Source organism: Strix uralensis, chromosome 1, assembly GCF_047716275.1.
Source record: "Strix uralensis isolate ZFMK-TIS-50842 chromosome 1, bStrUra1, whole genome shotgun sequence".
In the NCBI taxonomy this organism is placed as follows: Eukaryota; Metazoa; Chordata; class Aves; order Strigiformes; family Strigidae; genus Strix; species Strix uralensis.
Window position 1 is genome coordinate 151286073 of NC_133972.1, and position 20784 is coordinate 151306856.

The 20784-nt window shown below is 37.8% G+C and overlaps 1 protein-coding gene across 1 annotated transcript in view; it reads right to left on the reverse strand.

The window, feature by feature from the left end:
- Positions 1 to 17242, reverse strand: part of RGS22 (regulator of G protein signaling 22) — a 62123-nt gene extending 44881 nt beyond the window's left edge. Inside the window, exons 1-5 of the mRNA XM_074894289.1 lie at positions 17218 to 17242; positions 16555 to 16583; positions 13213 to 13275; positions 5440 to 5661; positions 1283 to 1368 (exon numbers count right to left, since the gene is read on the reverse strand). Of these exons, the coding sequence (XP_074750390.1) occupies positions 1283 to 1368; positions 5440 to 5661; positions 13213 to 13275; positions 16555 to 16583; positions 17218 to 17242 (425 nt within the window). The remainder of the gene's footprint in view (positions 1 to 1282; positions 1369 to 5439; positions 5662 to 13212; positions 13276 to 16554; positions 16584 to 17217) is intronic.
- Positions 17243 to 20784: the final 3542 nt, after the last annotated feature.

Genomic DNA, 20784 nt, shown 5'->3' on the forward strand with positions numbered 1-20784 from the left:
CAGTCTTAGAACCACATGACAATAATGAAGATGCTCTGAGCTCAAGAACTGGGACAAAAGCAGTGCAAAAAAAGTAGTGCAGAAAGCAGTACAAAAGCAGCCAAGGTGCATGTGAAGGGAAGACAATGCCTATGCCTGAGCCTATGACCATGAGTGAACACCCAGATTCATTTGTCCCCACTATTGAAGGGCAAAGAGGATTTCATTCTAGGGTTGGGGTATCTTCATCTTTAAACACAAGTTTCCCTTTTAGCATCTCAGCTTATCTTGATCCTGATTCAGGAAAGCAACTTAAACCACTGATTTCAATGGAAATTAGGTACATGCTTGAAGTTAGTTTTATGCAATTCTCTTGGGTAACTCTGCTTGATCAAAAAAATACTTTGCTATAGCAGAAGATTAAAGTTAGTGTTTCATGAGGCCACATATATGTAAAGCAGGCTGCTACTAAAGGTAAAATGGACCACTCTTTCATGGTGACCAGGACTCATGGCTTGGTTGTTCTTTGCATAGTTTTCCCCTTGAATTTAAGTGCAGTCTTCAGGATATTGAAAGTTTAAAATATTATGAAATTTTTAATGTAGAAGTCTATACCCCAGTAACTAGTCTGTCATTACGATCAGCCAACATGAGCTTAGTGAACTGTACTGCCAGGTTGTCTCTTCTTTTAGGAGCCCTGAAACACACTATGATTATCAGCATCTAGACACAACCTTAAGGGCTGTAGAGGCAGATTCTCCCAAGAAGCACACTAAACTTCCTGAACATCTGCTGAAAGGACATCTGGAAAAATACAGCAAGTGTATAACAGTAAATCATCCAACTGTGCCATGGCATCCCACAGAGAACCTTGCAAAAAGAAGTCTGACAGTGGGCCCAAAGACACAAAACTAATAACTGAAATTAAAAGGACTGTCTGTTTTCTCCAAATAGATTTCATGGATTCATAACTTCCACTTGTATGGCTTACATATTGATTAGAGAAAAACGCATTGCTACCATCATATCTCTGTGGAACAGAGATTCAGAAATCAGTAAACCCTGCTCTTACTCTCTCTATAATAGTGTAATATAGTATGTAATTCACGGTCAAGGAGAATCACAGAATGATGAGTGAAAAAAGTAACTGATTTTACTTTATCCAGATCATTAAAATGCTGAAATTAAACAAACAGGACTGGAGTTGGGAGAAAACACATTCAGAGTACTGTGAAGATGAACTAAACAGAAGAGGAAAATGTACAAATTTAAATCTGAGAGACAGCATAAAAGATCGCAATACCTGTATTCAAAGTAACAGTCACTTTCTAGAAATGCTGGAAGTCTTTCTTTCTTAATCCACTGAATTGCTTGTTCTCGATTAAGACACTATTAAAAAAGAAATGCCAAAGATTTGTAGTATCCTTGACTTTCTTGTTTGGTTTGCCATGTAACTGATTCTCTCCACCCCCCTTCTACAGAAACATTGTCTCAGGAAGACAAATATACAGTGAACATCACCTTTGTTATCTGGTTTAGCCCTAATCATGCTGGGACAATTGAGTTAATTTACTTTTCCTATTAACAGCTAAAACGGTCTAAATCTGATTTCACTTATAAGAGTACAACTTTTTTAACAAATCATGAGTGTTTTTTCTTCAGAAATAATGTGTGTATCAATCATTCCAAATGTACAGTTCCAAATGCAAATTAGATTTTTATAAATTTTCTGCAATAGGAAATTGCTAATTTTTCTGACTTTATCACATTTTATAAATAACCACTATTACATTTTTCCTCAAGAATTTGAAGAATAAGGAACCCTTAAATTAAATTATACTCCCAGAATAAGAGCGCTGTGGATATTAAAAACAAAATGAAACAAATAAAAGGCCAATAAGTTACCACCTTTCCTGCCTTTATTTTGGAACATTGCACACAATAATTCTTACAGTGGAAACCTAAATCCATTGTGAATCAGGCCTATAACAGATTTTTGCTCAGATGGTCTAAACCTCAGTGCCTCATCCAAGCAGAAAGGGAGGTGCCTCCGAAGAGTGGTTTGGGGGGTGAAGGGGAGGTGTTGAGCAGTGAGCTACACATAGCCAGCTAACCAAAAAACTATGTCTAGGGCCTCTCACAGAGAGCGAGATCTGACTATAGGCAACAGTGATCCATAGCTGTTTCCCTTAGAAATGACACACAACACAATTTTTAATATTTTTTTTAAGAGCGTACTTTTTCCACTCTTAGAGGATGACCTGTTTTATTTATCTGAGGTGCATTTTTCCTTTTAGTGAAGGTGAGACTGATGATTTGGAAGAATGCAGTAACTCCCCTTGTCCATAAAAACAGGTGAAGTTTGGGCAAGGATGGATGCTACTTGCTATATCAGATAATCAGTTTATGTAGATTACATTTTAAATTTTCTTTCCATGAGCTAATATTCCATTAGAGACAAAAGTTATTTCTGCCTCATATATATCTGTAGGGGATTTAAAAAATCTGAATTACTCAGAAAGTGGGTGGTTTCATTTAGAGAGAAGAAAATATTTCAAAATATGGAAAGCTTATGTTGGCAGTGGCTCATACAATGTAATTTGTGGAGATGAAGAATAATTACTCCTAACCACACAGTGTATGCCTCTTTTTGGTAACTGACAGGCTTTTTTGAAATACAGAAGATTGTCTCTTTGTTTTGGCATTTAATATTTATGTATTTACTGACTCACAGACCAGTTTTTTATCTGAATGATTCATAACATGTTCACATCTGTACATGGCTGGTACACAAAATTATATATACTATCAGAAGGAAAGAATCTCTGCTCTTTCACCTTCCCTAGAGAAAGATGCTACATTTAATCTGATGGCCCTTGTTACCTTGGTTAGCTTCCTTACCCAGTGAGCCTTAGGCCTTGCTGGGACCCAATCCAGCAAACCTTTTAGCACGTGTTTAAGTTTAAGCATGTGTTTAACTTCCCTTGATTAAAGTTAAACACATACTTAAGTGCTTTGCTGAACTGGGGTTTCTCTGAAGTAAGGTATGTGGGATGCCAGCCAGTTTCTTTCCATAGTTGTGATCAATTCTACCCAACTTCACAGGATTTTTTCTTAATATATTTCACAATAAGTTGATTTTGACTATTGATAAGAAGATACTTACTTCCATATCAATAATTTGTAAGTGTGCATGCACACTTGCGAGAAAATTGCTTAAATCTGTAACAATCTAAGAGGGAAGTAAAATACAGAGAAAAATACCACTGGGTGTATTTCTTAGGCAAGATGTGTTTAAATTCAAGCTGTAGCCTGAAAGGCCTACTAGGATTCTTCAACCATAACTCATTTTCATTAGTAATGTGCCAGTGATGGCCACTCAAGGTGACTTTTTGTAGCAGTGTAACATTCAAAGCAACTGTCAATCTCTTCAGTCAGTGTGAAGAAAGCAGTCAAAGTAAAGTAGGCAGCATCCCCCGATGCCTGAAGGATCAAATCCTATTTGATTTGAACTGAACTACTTGATGCAGTTGGCCTGGGATGATTTCTTCTGGTTCAGTCATAGTGTAGTATAATTAATAAAGCTGACTTCTTTCACCTTGTGCAGTTGCAGTAGCATTTTTTGGCAATTTTTTACAAGGGCATGTAGTGATAGGACAAGGGGTTATGGCTTTAAAGTGAAAGAGGGTAGATTTTGATTAAATATAAGGAAGAAATTCTTCACTGTGAGGGTGGTGAGACACTGGAACAGGTTGCCCAGAGAAGCTGTGGCTGCCCCCTCCCTGGAAGTGTTCAAGGTCAGGTTGGACAAGACTTTGAGCAACCTGGTCTAGTGGAAGGTGTCCCTGCCCATGGCAGAGGGGTTTGAACTTAGAAAATATTTAAGGTCCCTTCCAACCTAAACCATTCTATGATTCTATGCTGTTTTGCAGGCCATTTTGTTCCAGCTCAGCTTTGAGATGCCAAGCTGAACTGGATGAGGCATCTGTTACCTGTCCAGTAAAGGAGTCAAAAATGAGAAGAAGCATCACCCTTTACCCAAAAAAGGAGAAGAAAGTGCACTGAGGCGTACTGCTCCTCAAAAGGCCATAATGCTTCCCATCTATGGAAAATGGCCCAGAGAAGGAAATGTGTTCTTAAATAATACAGGAGCCCTGTTGCTCCAAACCTCATTAAAGATGTAATAGTGAAATGGCTCTGAGTTTATCAAGAAAGGACATCCATAGTTGCAATGATGTGAGGTTATCCCAGAGAGCAATGCTAGCCACACTTGCACAAGCACACAACATTTTCTCAGTTGAATCCCGAGACCAAGAAAGAAATCGAGAATAGCTCTTTTGCTTTTGTGTTCTCAAGCAAAGTATTTGTGAAAATAATTATTTAACATGGTGGGGATGTCTGTGAGCCTTGTCCTGTTGTAGCATTTGTCCAGTTTAGATGCAGATAATTGCAAACACACATTACTATGATTTTGTTAAACATCATTGCCTTTTGACCTCTCTCAACATTGTTTTCTTTTCTGAAAATCATTAAGCTTATATCAGGCAAAGCAACAGTCTGTTACAACTCCCTGCTTTTCTCTCAGCTTTCCAGCTATGACATAATTTAGAGCAGCCGCCTCTAAAAATGTAGCAAGACCTTAGACTGGCCTTGAATGAAATGAACTGAAGTCACATCAGTCACACCAATGCAGAGTAAGCAAGAAAGGAATAAACCAAGTATCCCAGTGAAATATTTTTTCTCCTCTAAAGTTGTTGTTTAAAGGTAAACTCCCACAACTAATTATACTGTCTTGTATTTTCTCAGGTGCATACGGTGCTTTAACTCCTGATTTTAACCTTCCTAATTTGGTGCTGAAGAAAGCCCTGAAAGTAAATAGGTAAGAGTACCAAAAACTATAGTGTTTGAGCAAGACTGAAACAAGAATTTTTTTCTAAAATCCAACCTATCTTTCCATTAATTTAGCTTTCTTGTTGCCAAATATTATTTTCTCTGGCCATTTCAATTGATGCTAACCATGTAAACCCTTTGGGAATTAATGGAAGAGAGACTTATGTGTTGCCAGACCACAGATGAGCTCATAGCCACACAAGGAAATTAATTAATAAGGAAAGACTGAGATGCATTAGTTTCAGTCAATTTGCACATTCCAGGGATCACTAGTAAAGTAACTGTTGTCATAATATTTTTTCTTTTAATATTAAAAAGTATTCAGACCACACAACTGAATCCTGCCCTACAGAATCTTCAAAATTCTGTGCTGCAGGATGTACATCTGTAATTCCATTCACTTGTCTGCTAGACACATGTGCATTTCAGGGCATAATTTGGCCCATCATTATGTTTTCCTAACATAAATTAACATTTTTCCCAAGCTACCAAGCCAAACACAACAATAACTACTGCCAGTATCTCTACAGTAAGATCTAAATATAAACTCAGGGGCTATAAGATGCTTACCATAGTGTTGTAATTTGGATCAATATTGAATGTTGGAGAAGTGCTGCACATTTTGGAGAGCTGCCCATCATTCTTCGCTTTCCTTAAAACATCATAAATGGGATTTGGAGGTTTCTGATCATGTAGAATTTTTTTCAGCTGGCCTTCCAGGCGTTGTGAGGCATCATTAACTACTTCAAAAACCCCAAAGTCAGAGTTAAACTTAACTGGCTGGGCAAAAGTCTACAAAAGAAGTTTGGAAAGTTTGTAACATTGTAATAAGGGAACTCTTTCATTTAAGAAAGTTAGTTTTTAAAGTATTGAAGCATCCTACAGAATGCAAGTTGGTATTATGAGGCTTCATTCTCTTGCCTGATGTAGTTTATGTTCAGGGCCTGGAATAGTATTTTTTCTGTATTCTTGTTCTTTAGCCTCTTCACTGTATAGCTTTCCAAAGCATTCCTACTTTTTGCCTCAGCTATGCTTAATTGTCAAGAATTTAACTCATTCTAGATCACAGACTGTTCTTTTTCACATGTGAATAATAGATCCAGTACACAGATGTCTGGAATATATAATTCACAGTGACTTCAGTAACTGTTCTGAAGGGGACTACTTACCTACTGGATCAGATCTCCAGTGTTGTTCTCTCATTCATTACCACAAACAATCAAGGCTTGAAAAGATTAGCAGTGAAGCTGACCCTTTAAATGTGAGATGCATTTGAGGAGGATGAATCTGAAGATTTCCATATGTAGGAGAGGTTTTCACCATATTGTTACTTGTAGGTCAAACACCAACCAAAACCTAGGGCCTGTAGTAAATTTTATTACACGTCCCTAGTTCAGTCAGATACTGTGTAATGCATGAGGTAGACCAAACTTTAACTTCAGCTATGTAATTGTAACTTTTCGTGAACTCCAAAAAAATCACTGCATGCATACACATTAAAACAGTCACTTTCATCTTTTGAGCTCTGCTACTAGGTATTTCCCTAAAAGACTATCTTTCAAATTCTTTTACTTGACATGAAGAGGGAAAATAGGGATGGATTTTACACATGTAATGGGAGATACCCAAGACAGTTATGAATATGAGATTATATACAACCCAAGCATATAAGCATCTTCACAGTGAGCTGGAAGACAATTAGGCATGCTGTATTTAAGAACTGAAGAAAATCCTGGCCACGTCAAGACCCAGCGCCAAAATTCTTTTTGGCTTTGTTCCAGACAGGATCCCACCTGGTGTTTGTACAGTTGTCATTCCCCTGCACTTAATAAGATTATTTTATTTTTTCAAGCGCTGTATTTTTCATTTCCTTGAACATTTTCATATATCACATATATACACACATAGACACAATTCAAATACATGCTACATATGCTGAATGCCTGCTACATATAATATAGAAATATATTACTGATCAGTTTTATTCTTCACACCTATGTAAGTCCAAAGTAACCATGTCAGTGTCAGCTACTTTGAAGACCCCTTGTTGATCAATGTCTTGTAGAGCAATGCCCAGGATCAAACCATGTGGTTGCAACATGTGGTTATAATATTCCCTAGTTATCCTATAATGTCTCACTGTGGAGGCTCAGCCTGGCAAAGCACGTAGCATGTGAGAGCTTTAAGTGTATGATTAGTGTCTGTGACATCAGATTGTCACTGCTCAGAGCCATGCAGTGAGTTGCATTAGTCTGTTTAGTTACCTAACTTCAGTTGAAATCATGGCTTGGTTTTTGTTCTCTGACACCTTGTGCCTCTTTTGGCTTTAATTTTCTCCAGGGTACTCTGTAGGTTTTAGTGGTTTTTTCTCCAAATGTACTGACCAGCATTTTAAAGAGCCTTTTATGTGTAGTAGATTTCTCTACACTTCATTCAGACCTTCTCCCAGTTTGCTATGTGTACATTTCATTTATTTTCAAACTTAATTTGGGCTGCTATCAGCTTTTAAGTGACTAACTGTGCAACCTTAATAACCTCCAAAGGTATTCTTTGTTATTTCTTTTTTCATGTTTTTAAAAAAGAAACAGAAGAAAGTACACTAAGAAACAAGACGCTTCAGTCTCTCAGAATTTGAAATGCTCTTGCTTGTGGAAAAAAGCAAACAAAGCGCAAATTCCATAATATAAGGCTATGTGACTAGACATGATCAGTTCCATGTTTTTCAACTTGAAAACTAAGCAAAGACAACATTAGTTTATCACACACATCTACTTTTACCCTTTGGTAACTTACTCTAAATCTAGATTTTTCAGCACATATTCTAATTAACTGAACAGAAAACATACAGCATCTTTATGTAGTGAAACAGATGGTAGTGACAATTTTTAAAGTGTGAAGTGTATTGCTATTTTTGGATTCTGACTATAAATCATTTATAAGACAAATAAATATACTAATGGAACAAAAGAACATACACTGATGGGATAAGAAGGTTAAGACTTCATACACTACATACTTGACTGAAAAAGGTGGTTCTAGTCCCGACATTTGGGTTTTGGACCAAGATGTGGTTACCTATCCCCAGGAACATCAAGAGACATGCATACTCCTTGTATCAGTCAGAAAGTAGCCAGTAGATCCTCTTACTTGACAGTAGTAAGACTACATCTGGAATACTGCATCCAGTTTTGGGTTCCCAGTACAAGAAGAATGTTCATATATTTGACTCAGTCCAGCAGAAGAACACTGAGATGGTCATAGGCTGAGCACTTGCCCTGTGAGGAGACACTGAAGGAAGAGGGCTTGTTTAGCCCAAAGAAGAGACAGCTCTGGCAGACCCTATCAGCAGTCTTACAGTACTTGCAAGGCAGTTACTGAGAAGGTAGAGCCAGGCATTTCAAGAAGATATGTGGTGGTAGGACAAGACACCATGATCATACACTGAAATGATAGAGGTCTCAACTGGATATAAGAAAAAGGTGACTGTGGGATGATTAGCATTGAAACAGACTGTCCAGAGAGACTATGAAATCACTCGTTGGAGGATTTCAAGACCAGCTGGAGAAAGTGCCAAACAACCTGGTCTCAGTACTAAAGCACTGACCCTGCTTTGAGCAAGAAGCCGGACTACAGACCTCCCCAAAGCCCCTTCCAGCCTGGGTAATCTATGATTCTATAGAAATCCCATATTCTACCAGATAGAGCATCTCATCAAACTATCATATAAAAGCATTTTAGAATAGTTAAAACCTTTCTGGAGAAGCATATTTCACTTGCTTACTTAAGAAAACTAGAATGATAAATCAGAATGCTTTCATAAGCATAATAAAAGAGGTAAAGTCCTGACCTTCTTAACTCATCCCCACCACAAAAATAAAAGTGATAATATTATAACAAAAATCAGATGTGAACACAAAAAAATTAACCTGATTTCTTGTAGGAAATATTTTCCCAGTTACAGTACAGGGGAGAGGATCAGTCAATCCATTTCCCTTTCAGTATGTGAAGAACTTTGGAGCAAAACACAGTCTAACCATTCCCACACATTACAAGCCACAAAAAAAAAAAAAAAAACCCAGACAAAACAAGCAAAAAAACCCCAAAAAACATTCAATACCCTGTAGCAAACTTAAAACCTTTCCCACAGAAGCCAGGTGCTGTAAAATCCTACAGTGTTTCATAGGACAATAATGAGAGAGGTTTATGGCACCACCAATATTCTAGGTCATTGCAATCACGAGGAAACCCTTCAGTGAAGATGCCTATGTTATGGAGTAGATGATGTCCTACACTGTAAAGGAAGAGGGAAAAATTATCCGTGCCAATCTAATATACTAAGAAATGTCTTTCTTACCCCACATTTGGCAAGTGCTTTCACTTTTTACAGACAAGTAAAATACACTAACCAAAGATTAAGTGTATCATTCTCTCTCTAGTTTGGGCCAATTTTTGATCCTTTGAAGATAGAGAGGGAAAACTCCAGAGCCAAATTATACCTCAAGATGTTAAGAAAAAATAAATCAGGTTTGGCAGGAGCCTTGAAGCTGGGGATTCATACATTATCAATTTAGCACAATAAATAGGATCAACAAGGACTTGAGAATACCAACAAATAAGAAGTCTACAGATTTTGCAATCTGTTTCACTCACAGGCAATTCTCTTGAACCCAGTACAACCAATGTAACCCAGTGTAGTAATCTCAGCTTCAGAAAAAAATCTCCAGGCAAACAACAAAAAGCTGTTTTCAGACTGCAGTACAGCAATACTATTACATAAATAAACAATTGCATGTACATTTTTGACAGCAAAAAAATTTCTTAGCTGTTAAATGCACATCAGATATGGTTTCAGCTGAAGAATAAATAGAATACAGAATTCTGAAACCTGAAGTTATACACTTAACTGAAGGGAAGGCACATTTCTCTCAGTCCTCCCAAAACAGAAACCAAAACAGCATCCATCACCATGTTGCCAGGATATCAGACATATAAATCTCACTGTTCTTTGCCTTAACAGTTTTCAGATATACTTAACTTCAGATACACTTAACAAATGTGTAAATATGCTCACCACATCCCACCCCAAATAATGTAGTTTGATCCCAAGAGAAACAGAATGACCACAGTTTGGCTGCCTCTCAGGTTAAAGCCCTGAAAGGGTGGGAATGAATAGAGACCTCATCCAGGAACTTCGCCAAAATTTCATTAAGATGGGTATGTGTGTATCATAAATAAATGTCAGTGAGAGTCCAGACGAGACGAGAATTTGAGCAGCTCTGTGAAGTGCTTGGAAAATTCACACTGCACATGGTCAATGGCAAATCTCCCATTGACTTTAATGCATCCAGGATTTCCCTTCCATTGATGAGTAAGACACAAGTCACATTCACATATCACAAGCTAATTAAGAGAGAAGAACATTTTGAGTAAACTCACTAGCAATAAGAAAAGAAGTCAGGAATGCTTCTTTTGCTTCCTTGAATGTCAAAGATATCAAGCACGTTTTAGTCCTGGGTAAGTCTCAACATAACATGCATGTAGGGCTTTACTTATGTAAAAGCCTTTTTAAGTGAGGTTGTATTGGCACCTGCAGTCTCCCTCCACACACCTGGAAAAAGCAAGAGGAAACTAATGACCATGCACTGATACCTTGAATTGATGCATTGATGCATCGAATTATTCACAACCATCTTCAAAACAGAGAATGGCTTGAACTGTGCAGCAGAGTGGATTGCCTTTTGCTTTCTGCCTTCTGTCATCTGATACTCATAGATCAGACCTGGTTTTACTCTTGACAGCACTAGGTTTTCAGGACCATTCTGTTTTCAGAAAGGCCGATTGGCCCAAACTTTATTACTTGGTCTTTAACTGTTTTCAGAATCATCACCTGCGTCAAATCCTAGATGCCAGACTACTCAGCTGAAAGCTTTATAGTGAAAACAACTTTCAAAAGAAGTAGTCTTCAAATCTGAAGTTGATAAAATTGTGGTCACGTTGTATCTTTCTGCTGCAAAGGAAACCCACAGCCAGGGAGTCGCCATCAAGAATGTCATCTCCTGAATATGCTTCAACCGAGGTGCAGTTAACTCTTTTGTCTCTAGTACAACTTCTTAAGGTTGCAAAGAGGAGGAGTGTGTCTTCATCAGGATCACTGGTAACTGGAAAATGAGGGTAAGGCCCCAGCATGGACTTGGGGTGGAACAAATAGCAGGCAGCTTGTAGAGTGCAGGAGAAACAAGTTGACATTACTGCAATTTCTTGCTGACACCAACACTGAGCTGGATGGCAATTTCTGACTTCTAAATTTTCGTTCCTGGTTAAACAGAGTCTTGGATTTTTAAATACATGGATCAAAGATTTGTATTCTAGGGATGCTTGACCAGCTAGAAATGGAAATGTATCCAGACCAATGTTTCTCTTAACTCTTTCATTTTAGATTAGTTACTGAGGAAGGTGTAACTCATTTTTATGTCATGTAATTGGTTTCTGCTACTGTGAAATCACTGTACTATTGATGACAAGTGCCCTCACAGGGTTTTTTGTATTATTTTATCTTTCAGAAATATTTTCTGTACAAGCTATCCTTCATTACAGTACGTAGATCTTTGGAGTGCCTATTCATGTCAGATTGTGTTGAATGTTATTATAACAACAGGATCACTTAAAGGATATACTGTAAATCAAAGCAAAAAAAAAAATCTGCTGCTGCTATAGCAAGTCTCCAGTGATACAATTTTCCATACACTAGTGGTGCATTATAAATCAACGCAGAGGCAGTGTCTTAAAATAAGCATATGCTACCCCTGATTTCTTGTATCAAATCACACAATATTTTCAGTTTAACTTGTTGCCTAACTACTAGCACACCTGGGTAATACTGTTCCCAGGCAACAGCATATAACCACAACAAGAATAAAGCAATGGAAATTTCAATCTGGTGTTTTAGTAGAATCCTTCTGAGAAGGAGATGGAAATTGGGAATATAAGGTATTCAAACCACAGAACTCAAGGCATTAATAGAACTTAATCCTGAAGAGGGTAAATCCTCAGGAAAAGATCAAAGAGAAAATAAAAGCAATTATGAGAACATTACAGATAAAAATAGCTAACAAAGCAGCTGTTTTCATGAAGATATGTAAGCATATAGAAGAGAGACCGTTTGTCATCCTAGAAACCTATCAAGATTGCCAGCATAGAACAGTGTTTACTCAGGAGTGTCTGTGAACTCTTCTGTGGGCTTCCAGAGCTGTCAGGAGCACCTGGGCAATTGCTGCAGTTCAGAGCTGCTGAGCTGCGCCAGGACTGTGGGCTGAGGAGCCCTCTGAAGCCAGTAAGAATTTTGGCCTCTAATAGATGTCCTGAAATCTGTGCATGTCCAAGGAGAACCAGAGACTAAGCAGGTTGAACTTCTTACCCACCTCATCTTCTGTGATTTGGGAAAAACTTGAAGCATAGTTTCCAAATAAGCAGCAAAAGCATGGAGGATGGTATTCCTGTGCTAAGAACAATCTGCCACATGGAAGGAGGCCTGGGTTTAAAAGCTACATAGTTAGGCTTAGATTTAGGAAGATATCCTAAAGCAGCTGCAAGGAGGGAAAGAAAAAAAAAAAGAAAGAGAAAAAAAAACACCCTCTCACATTTTCTTCCATCTGTGTCTCCCAAGCTTTGTGAAAATTATTCTTAGGAATCTTGCAGTGTGATGAAAGCATCTAAAGGCTGAGCTCCTGAGAGTCAATATTGCTGCTATGCACAAAACCCACACTCTGATATAGAGTTAATACCTCCAGATTCTATTTTAAGATAAAAAACACAGGGAGCCAGTTCTACCATCCTTTGTTCTGCAACTCCTGTTATGTGTACTTCTACACAAATCTGTGATGCGACTTGGAAAGCACATCTATGTCTAGTTGAGTTTGGTAGCCTGAAGCATAATTGAATTTATTCCAGTAGTGGCTGCACCATATTCTTAGGTCCAAGGAGCATCAAGAAATATTCTGCCCCTTCCTAATGCTGGTGGTAGTTCCTACCAAGCAAGTTGCAGAAATGTTCTCATAGTTCAGCCCGTTGGACTGCAGTGCTTTGGGAGAGGGACAGGCTGTGGGGCTGCTCTGGGTTGGATTGGCTGGGAGACTCCACAGAAGCCATGAATGACACTGTGGAAAGGTCTGTGATACCTTGCAAAAGAGTACAGGTGTGAGGCATGGGGATGGAAGAGAACAGGGATAATCAGGGCCAAGACTACTAAAAGAAAGTTGGGTGAAGTTGCCACGTTGCAGGTGGATTACCTTACTATTAATTTTAGTGTTTCTTGTATTTTGCGAGGGATTTCTGTAGGGTACTTACTGGAAGACTCAAAAATTCATTAAAGTAGTCCACAAGCATATCATCTGTGGCTAAGCATTCTTCCTACAGAGAGAAAAAATACAAAGTAAGCTTGTACTTACCAGTGCTAACATTGTTTGAATGCACTATTGCCTCAAACAATGATTTTTCCATGAGATATAACATGCGAACTTTTGCAAAATATTATTTCCCACTGTTGAGAATATAATCATTGCATCATTGTTATATTCTAGCCATTGCACACCGCTGAGGTCCTTAGCAATTTAAAATACACACATGAAGGTAAATCCTTTGCCAAGAAATTTGGAGATAAAGCCTTCATAAATCCAACAGCTTCTGAATGCTGGAAATCTGCATGTTTACTTTTGAAAAAATGTGCATAAGCTAACAGTCTAGAAATTCCCCACATTATACCTTTCTCACATCTGGGAAGAAGGGGAGTATAAAAGTTCACCAGACCCTGCTTCTGCTCCCACACTGCTGCTTGGGGATATTTTGGGGGGTGTTCGGGGAATAAAAGGGAGTTCACTGGTCTATAATTTGGCTCACCAAGCAAGCAGTGTATGCCATAATCTGAATCTGGCAGAACTGGGAGGCTTCCTGTTGACCTCATCAGAAGTGAAGACTGTCTGCAGGTGGTTTTGTACCCTTTCCAACACCTGTATTTTAAATCCTGCTAACAAGACTCAAAATCTGTAGAAATTAATTTTTTTTGCCATTGACAAATCAGTAAGTATGGATCCCAATCTTACTTCTATGACACTCAATACCACCACCGCCCTCACTTCAGTTCAACAGAAGGTAAAAGTTGAACATTTTTCCATTGGTCTTCAGAAATCTGTCTTCAGTATAATGAAGACTCCCAAACAGTTTTTAATAGTTTCAGTTTCTTGAATATTCTATTACTTCTGCCTTAAAATGAAAGGAGAATGCACCTAAATCAAGTGTATTTGCCACTATCAGCAAAGGTCTTGTGACACAAATCTTTTTTCTCTTTCTTAAGTTCGTAACGTTGAAATGCACTAGTGAGGTTATGCATTAAGGAGAGGTTATGTACAGTGTATGTGGTATCACTTGTAGGCAGGCAGTATCTCGATCCAAACCCCACAGTGTCTAACCTAAATAGAGACAGAAAACTTGAGGTCAGGTAAGGAAGAAATCTTGAGCTAATGTACATTAATATGAAGTCAGGAAGTCCCCTATGTGCTGCATGACAAGTCAGAACCAGACCTGATGGTGTTTGTCCAGCCTGCCAACAATGTCTGCCAACATTTATTCCTTAGCACTTGTAGTTGCTTCTGTGACTGATACAGGACAGGCAAGTTAGCTCATGCTCATTCCTGGAAAACACTGGCAACACTGAAAGCAAGGCTTTCTGCATTACAGAGATCATGCTTTGTTTGGATCACAGGCCCATGGTCCAGTGCAGTTGCAGTGCCATGGAGCTGGAGATGTTAGGGCACTGATTAAATAAGAGAATTTACCAAAGTGTCTAACCCAAAGCATTTTGAGGTCAACAGAAAGTCCTCTCGCTGATGTTGCTAGGCAATCAATCAGATCCAGAAATCTCAATTCAGCAAGCGTTAACACAACTAAAAAAAAATTCATTAGAAACAAGCTGCAGTCTGCCTCATGTTTGGTTTGGGTAATGCACAATTAGATTTGACACTGATAAGGATGAATCTGAAGACAGATAGATATGATAATACCCCATGAAAATATTTTCTTGTTTCAAAGGACTTACTCAAAACAATTAATTTATTACTGGCTGAAGTATAAGGTCTTTAAGAATATGCAGGTAACATGTGTTTTTAGTTTGCCAAGGATATAATTCTCTGTAGTCCCATATAACAGCAAGGAATGTAAACACAGTGGTTGATTAATCAATAAAATGTTTATGATATTGTTAATGCAAGCTTTAATACTTACTGATCTTACTGCATCTATACACAATATTCTTTCCTTTGGTTTTTGGAAGGTTTTTTGTGGTCAGTCTTATTTTCATTTGAAAGTATAGTTGCACTTTCATATCTGCACATTGTGAGTTATGGAGTTCATATACACTACTATAGCTTAGATTTTTGTGTCACAAAGCATTTTGTTTCATTTCTTTCCATGCCATCTTTCCTGCTGCACAGTCCAAATTATGACTAGAAAAAGCTGCCTTACGATTGCAACTGGAGGTCAAAGTGTGCTAAAAATTTGTCCAAAACTGCAGTTTTGTCTCCATGCAATTTGGGCACAAATAGGAATATCCTGGGCCTGATTTCTATCACTCTTTTAACATTGAAAGGAATTTCAAAATTATTTTGGTAATGGTATATAACCATTTCTTAGGTTGTTTCTGTGGAAACAAACCCAATTACTTTCTATCTATTGTATTTGATAGCTTTATTACTGCCATCATGAAAGAGTACAGAAACACAGAAATATTATTAGACGCTAAAGGAGAATGTAAATGTGGGTAGAAGTGGCACTACCTTGAAAGGTTTGCATTTCACAATGCAGCACCCACTACAATGGCAGGTATCTCTCCACTCTTGAAAAACATATAATAAATGGCATCTTTAAATGTCAAAAGTTAAAGTTAGTATAAAACCCCAATCCTACATAGAACTCTGACAGCTTCATGTCCATGTGTGAACTTCAACTGGACTCAGACATATCTAGTCACATTAAGTAGCCTGCATAACCAAGGCTTAATGCAGTGTAAATATGCAATTGAGAGATGTTCTCATGTATATATTTATATATGCTAAATATCTGCTATATATATTGTTTATCTCTACCTGAATTTGTGTTGATTCTGTTTATGATAATAAACAGTATAATAAAATAGTATCTAGAGGCTCCCAAAAGGAATAGCAATACGTTTATACTTTAAAATACACAATTACAAAGGCATCCTAAATGGGGAAGAGGGGGGAAATAAGGAAAAGTTACCTAAGTTGCAAGATTTAAGGTGTCATTTCATATGAGGTAACAGACAAACATATATACCTTTCAAATAGGAAGACAAACATCAGGGAAATCCTACAATGAGCTATGAGCAAAAGGCAGAAAAAGAAAAGTAAGAAGATTGTTAAACCTGGCATGTTGAACCTTCCGGTTGATTGTTTCCGTCCTTCATCCTATTTCACTTTCCCTTCCATGTCCATCCTTATTCTTTTTCCTAATTATTTTCAAACTAATTATTTTTTTGTCTGGAAAAGTTGTAAGAAATTACTCAGTACTCCATACTTACACAGAGGAAAGAAATGAGAAACCAGACAATAGTTCCCAAAACTTTTTTTGTTCTACAGTTGCATGACAAAATGAATGATCAAGCCTTATAATACTTACAAACACTTCTTCTGTTATACATGGAGGTTCTGAAACAGAAAAGTGAAATATCATACATTGTCCAAGCAATACAGTCAAGCTTGTTCAACTGTGATTACTGAACAAAAACAAAAAGTAGTGAGGCATGACAACCTTCCTGGATATTCTGAAATAAAATAGCTTAGCCTGAGGAAACAAAATGAACTCTTAAGAACATACAATAATGTTGACCCATGCATAAAAAGGTTGACTATCATAAAAATTATTTAAATATAATTTATTATTTAACTAGATTATTTCTCATATGTATCCATTAACTTCTTGTCAGCTTTCCTCTGCAAAATTGATTACTAGAAGGTTACAGGCTTTAATGAAAATACAGATTTGTATGAAACTCTGGGAGCCTTGAACAGCAAGTATTATGAATCATATGATAAAATTTAAAATAATGTAATTGTGGGTGTTCCCAGATAGCCAAATCTCATTCTTTCTAGGAGAATATTCCGTCTTTTGTAATGCCATTTGAAGGGAGTAAAGTTTTCTCTTCAGACTGATGAATTTTGCTGGACAAGTTTAAACCTAGCAGTTCAAAACTCCCCTCTTTTGTATCACTGTCTCTGTATTGAGACAATCACCCTGGGGCCAGACCCCTGTCTATCACCCTGTGTGGAAAGCACTACTTACCGGTGGTAAGTCTCTTCGACTGCATCCTTGATCTACATACATAATGGCCGGCACCCACTTACAAGCTTACGACCTCATTTGCAAAGGTGAAATCCTTGACGGCAGAGCAGAAATAGAAGCTGCAGAGTTCCTGGGCCCGGCTGGGTACTGCTAGTCTGCACCAGGGCAGGCTGGCTCTGCTGTGCAGCTCACAGCGAAGGGGGTTGCTATGGCACTGCAAACAATGCACGGGATGAGCTGAGTGGTAAGCACACACTCCTACTGCTGGTGCAAATCTCCCTGAAGCAGGCTCAGATATCAGGCATGCTAGTGATATAGTCCCAAAAGAGGTGCCTGTGAACTAGGAATTTGAGGATACTTGCAGCAAGAAATTAAATTTAACACTCTTTTCTCAACTGACCTAGGTAGTTCTTAGTCCAAAATGATTTTTTTTTTTTTTAAGGCAAAATCCCATGTGGCTGGAGGGTTTTGTTAATGTAGGAGAAGGTCGAATATCAATCTCAAAACATACAACTAATGACCAATGGATTTACATATTGTATCAAATAATTCTGCATCTGTAAGCAGTCTGTAAGGCTTGATCCCAAGTAACAATCTTAGTCCTTTTTATGATAGAGAACTTCCACTGTAGTCAAATAAGAAAAGTTGAAGAGCTTTGTATTGTTAAGGCTGAGATGAAATCTGGGCTGTTTCCTAACAGGTACAAACAGCTCCACTGTGCCAGAAACACAACCTGCAGCCTTGGTAACAGCCTTCCCCGCTTCCTCCTACTGCCAAGTCCCAGACCTAGCAGAAATCCAAAGGCAGCTAAATTTTCTGACAGTCAGGGAAAAGTTTATAAATAGCCTAGTTGGAAGGAGAAAAGACATTAAGAGACATAGAATAAAGTCTACTCCCAGAACGTTAGTTTCTTCCTCAGCTCAAAGGGGTACTCCAGGATATTAGAAAAAGTCACATTTCTGGTGCGGTCAGTAAAATCCGTGTACAAAGAAGGAATTCAAACTCCTATATGAGGATTTTGGTGTTCCACAACTGGGATCTGAAAAACATTCTATCTAGCGAGTATCTGACCCTACAACTGTGTAAATTCTTCAGGCACCTTCAGATTTTTGGCATGAAAGTTCCCTCAGAGGTGCTACTGCTGCTTACTTCCAGAACAACACTGATTTTAGTAGTACAAGATGTCACGTATGGAAGTTACATGAAGGGCTCCTTTGAGAAACCTAATCCATCAGCTGTGCTCAGGAAGTGCCCAAAATGCACTAAGAACTTCCTGTTCCCAGCAAACTATCTCTTTCACAGAACAGTATAGTATCTCCAGTCATACTCTTCAGCTGTGAAAAAAGTTTTATTTTAATTCATACATGACTTTGGTGGAATCCATGATCAGGTGAAAACAGAACAAATGCACATGCTCAAGGACTACAGCTTAAAGTCCAGGAAGTGGCGAGTTTCAAAAATGAACAAGCAGAAAATCAAATATCATAGACACAAGGAAAACGGCTTAATCTCCTAGAAACACATGGTATTTTGCACCCAGATGTACGTTCCCACTCCTGGGGATTCCTGCCCAAATACCACAATCACTGCTCTACTTACTAAATACCAGAATAATACTTCTAATTGTGTTAGTGGACTGTTAGCTGTCTGATTATCTGATTAGCTTTTTAGGGTGGATTGTTTTGTGGGCCTTTTTTTTTTTACTTAAGGGAAGAACAGCATTTCCAAGGACCTGAGAGATAAGCTGAATAATATCATAGCCAAGAGACACATTTCAGCCAAGAGTTTTATAGAAGCGTATTCAACAGAAGCAAAGAATAAAATACAAAGATTCAAACTTAATTGAGCTATGAGCAATTTAAGTAGTATGATGAATATTCTGATGGAGTATTAACTACCCTTAAGTTCTCTGTATGCAAATTCTATCCAATAAGATATGACAAACAGTAGGTTAGCACTGAATGGCTTACATTTAAACACATTAGTGCCATGTATCAGGACATGTTCTATTGTGATTATGAAATATTTCAAATAGGCATACCTAATGTATACATAAGAGAAATATGCACAACAAGATAGCCCATAAAATGTAAAGTGAAACCTTTCCCACAGGTAGAAGAGTTGCACTGCACTGTATATGAGACTGCACTGTCTCATAACCAAATTACTTAATATGATTTCAAATGTTTAAGCTAATGTTCATTCCATTCCTCTTCCCCCTGCCCCTTCTTCTTTCTGATGTAGGCCTAGATACAGTCTTCAGTGTATAATATTCTCCTAAACTTCCCTTGTTGATTGTAATTTTTGAAGAAAAAACAACAGAAACATGATGAATGCATCTTGTTTTAAATTAGAAGTGGAAGCCACAAGTCAACTTCAATAGAATTCAAGTTTGGAAATGAGTCAATAAAAAAAACAAAAGCCCTTTTTCTCTCCTTCTGTCATCTGGTATATTTTGGTATAAAACTCTTAGGTCTTTGTTCTCTTTGTAGTGTGCTTCAAAGATTGTATTTTGAATTAAGCTCATCAGGAAATACACACTGTACTCTCTTATGGAGAATCTATTAGCAGTCATTATCACTTTCTCATTATCTTAGTTAACAACGCACATTTAGGTCAATATTTTGTGTGTCTGTGTTTCAGTCCTGATTTTATATTGCCAGTTAAAAGTTCACCAGATGGTGAAGCCTAGATATAAAGATTAAGCTCATTCTCCTCCCTTTCAACATTTTTCTCTTTCCATGTTCTTCTCTTATTTCCATTTTGGTTATTATTTAGCTTAGCAGAACTGCAGACCTACAGAATGTTTTATAAATATAGTCAAAGCCATGATCTATCCCAAAAGCATCTGATCTTGTAGAAAAGATTAATAGTTAGACAGGATGGAGAGTAAGTTCTAAAAAAGGTGATACCAGTAAAATTCTAGAGAAAGTAAAAAGACTAGAAGTAGGTTTTGAATTATTAGCATTTTTAGAAAATCATAATCTAGCAGAAGGCCAGCACAGAGGGAGATCTGCACAGGAAGACACACGGAAAGAAAACATAAATTGAGATCCCCTCCAACCCTGCTGGCACCTCCCTCCTCTCCTCTACTCTAAAGCCATTCAGAGAGGTGAGCTTTCAGTCAAGACTGTCATCGTCCCTTTCCTCCACATTTGTCCAAAATTTATGTTTTCAGCCATTTACCAGGGAAAGTGTTTCAAAGTATCACCCAGGCAAATCAGATCAAAACAGCTGAGGAAACTTTGCACTCAAAGGAACAAGCGTATAAGCTATACCAGCTCACTGAGTGCACAAGTCTCCTTGTGACTTGCTCAAGTAAAGGCAAGACATAACTTGGATTAATTAAATCCCAATGTGCACTTGTGTTTTTAGGTGCTAACCTGTGTTTGATTCCTGGCAGTGAAGTCATGAACATCCCTATAATTACTCATTCAAAAAGTAACAAATACTATTAAAAAAAAAAGCAGATAGGCATCTAGAGGGATCTCCAAGGGTAGCTATGAATTAATTCCCATGGATTTTCAATAGAAATACTCCATCTCAGATATAGGTGGGCATTTTGTC